The following is a 1,857-nucleotide window of genomic DNA, read 5'->3' on the forward strand; positions in this document are numbered from 1 at the left end:
GATACATTCCTTGTTTGGTGGATATGCATCAGGATAATTTGGGGAAGCAAAATGACCTCCATTGCTAGTTCGAACCCAAATGCCACATTGTGTTGCAGGCATGTGTTTGATTCCAATGTTTTGTCCATCTTAAGGAAAGATAGCATTTCAAAAATTAATGACAGAAAAACAACACTCTTCTCAACAATTTCCCTTAATAATTATCCATTCTATACTACAGAGGTACTTTTATAAGAATCTCTGCCAAATTTAGCATGACAAATTCAATACAGTAAAGAAAAAGAAAGATAAGAGACAAATTTGCCATGCAAAAGAATGGGAAAATAAAATGCTCAGATTTTATAAATGCAAACCATGCTGGAAAATCTGGTAAGTCTGTTAAATTCAGACATAAAAATGTAAGAATCCTTCTAGAAACAAGTGGATCCTTTGCCATGAAACCAGAAGAACTGTGTAGGCAGCTACCATTACTGATCATTGTGATCAACATTCCATAGAAGAATTTTGATCAAAGGGGGGAAATACAAACCAGAATTCCACATATAATGGACACCAGATTTTCTGGAGCCAATGGGGCTAGATGAACCTTTGAAACAACTGCCCTGAGAAAATCTTTAAAATTTCAACCAAAAACATCTCCTGAGGTCTTCTTATAACCAAACAATAGTTTAACTAGTAAAAAATGGCAAGCATGATCTTTTAAGAACTATCTACATGAGATCAAAGTGATTACCATCCAGGGCAGTGAGTTTACATTAACAGGGGAGAAGCAACTCAGAATAGGAGGGTGGGAATGGGTGCATAACTCGAAGAATATAATCAGTGTTGCTGAATTATACATGTAGAAATGGTTGAACTGGTATACTTTTTGCTATGTATTATCTTAACAACAAAATAAAATTTAAAAAGAAATACAAGAATCTTAGTTTATTTCTGATACAGTACATCCATCTATATTTAGTTTAATAAAAATTTCACGTAAGATTCAAGGGTTACAGGGAGTATCTTAATTTAAAAATACAGATTAAAAACATACATTTAGCTCTGCTTCCTCCTGAAATCTCAGTTAAACAGCACTAAAGGTTTTTTTTTTTTTTTTAAAGCATAAACCCTAAGTACAAAGATACAATAGTCACAATAGGCAAAGAGGAAATGAGGACTATTTGAATTAGCTTTTTCAAAAACAATGATTAAAAGTGTATTTAGAATTTTATTTCCCTCTTCCTAAGGTTATTTCTTTGGAGGAGGTAAAACAGAGGGCTTTTAAATTAGGGAACACCAGGCACCATTGAGGTTAAAAATACCAACCTGAAAACAAGGAAATCAAGTGAATATGAACATAATGAATAATACTCCCTCCAACCTTCTTCCTCTACTGAGATCCCCAAAGGCTGGCAAATCAGATGTAGAACCTCTAAGCAGATAAGACTCTTCTCTGGGGAATCTAATCATCCCAAAGAAAAGACTCATAAATATGAGCATATGCCCAAGGATAACCAGACATTTGAGGAAAGTATCTAATGACAATCAGAAAAAAGGCAACAAGAAAAACAGACAGTGTAAAAAAATTTTAAAAACAAAGCAAAAAATCCAGTTAAACAATATAAAACTATAATCATATTGGTGAGAGAGAAAGACAGTATATCCATAAAATAAGAACAAGCACATTAAAAACCACAATATTAAGGAAACAAAAGAAAGCTCCTAAAAACAGAAGAACTAAAGAGCTTAGTAGAAAGTTGAGAGCAGTGGTAGGCAAACAATGCCCATGGGCATTCCATCCAGCTGGATGGGAATATAGCCACGCCCACTCGTTTGTACAGTAGATGACCCCTTTCACACTATCATTGCAGAGCC

At 34.2% G+C, this 1,857-nt stretch overlaps 1 protein-coding gene across 1 annotated transcript in view; it reads right to left on the reverse strand.

Annotated features, from left to right (window-relative positions):
* NETO2 (neuropilin (NRP) and tolloid (TLL)-like 2) overlaps positions 1 to 1,857 on the reverse strand; it is a 171,824-nt gene that overhangs the window by 159,688 nt on the left and 10,279 nt on the right. Inside the window, 1 exon segment of the mRNA XM_006878339.1 lies at positions 6 to 128. Coding sequence (XP_006878401.1) covers positions 6 to 128 — 123 coding nt within the window.

The sequence above is a fragment of the Chrysochloris asiatica genome, unplaced genomic scaffold (genome assembly GCF_000296735.1).
Source record: "Chrysochloris asiatica unplaced genomic scaffold, ChrAsi1.0 scaffold00204, whole genome shotgun sequence".
NCBI lineage: Eukaryota > Metazoa > Chordata > Mammalia > Afrosoricida > Chrysochloridae > Chrysochloris > Chrysochloris asiatica.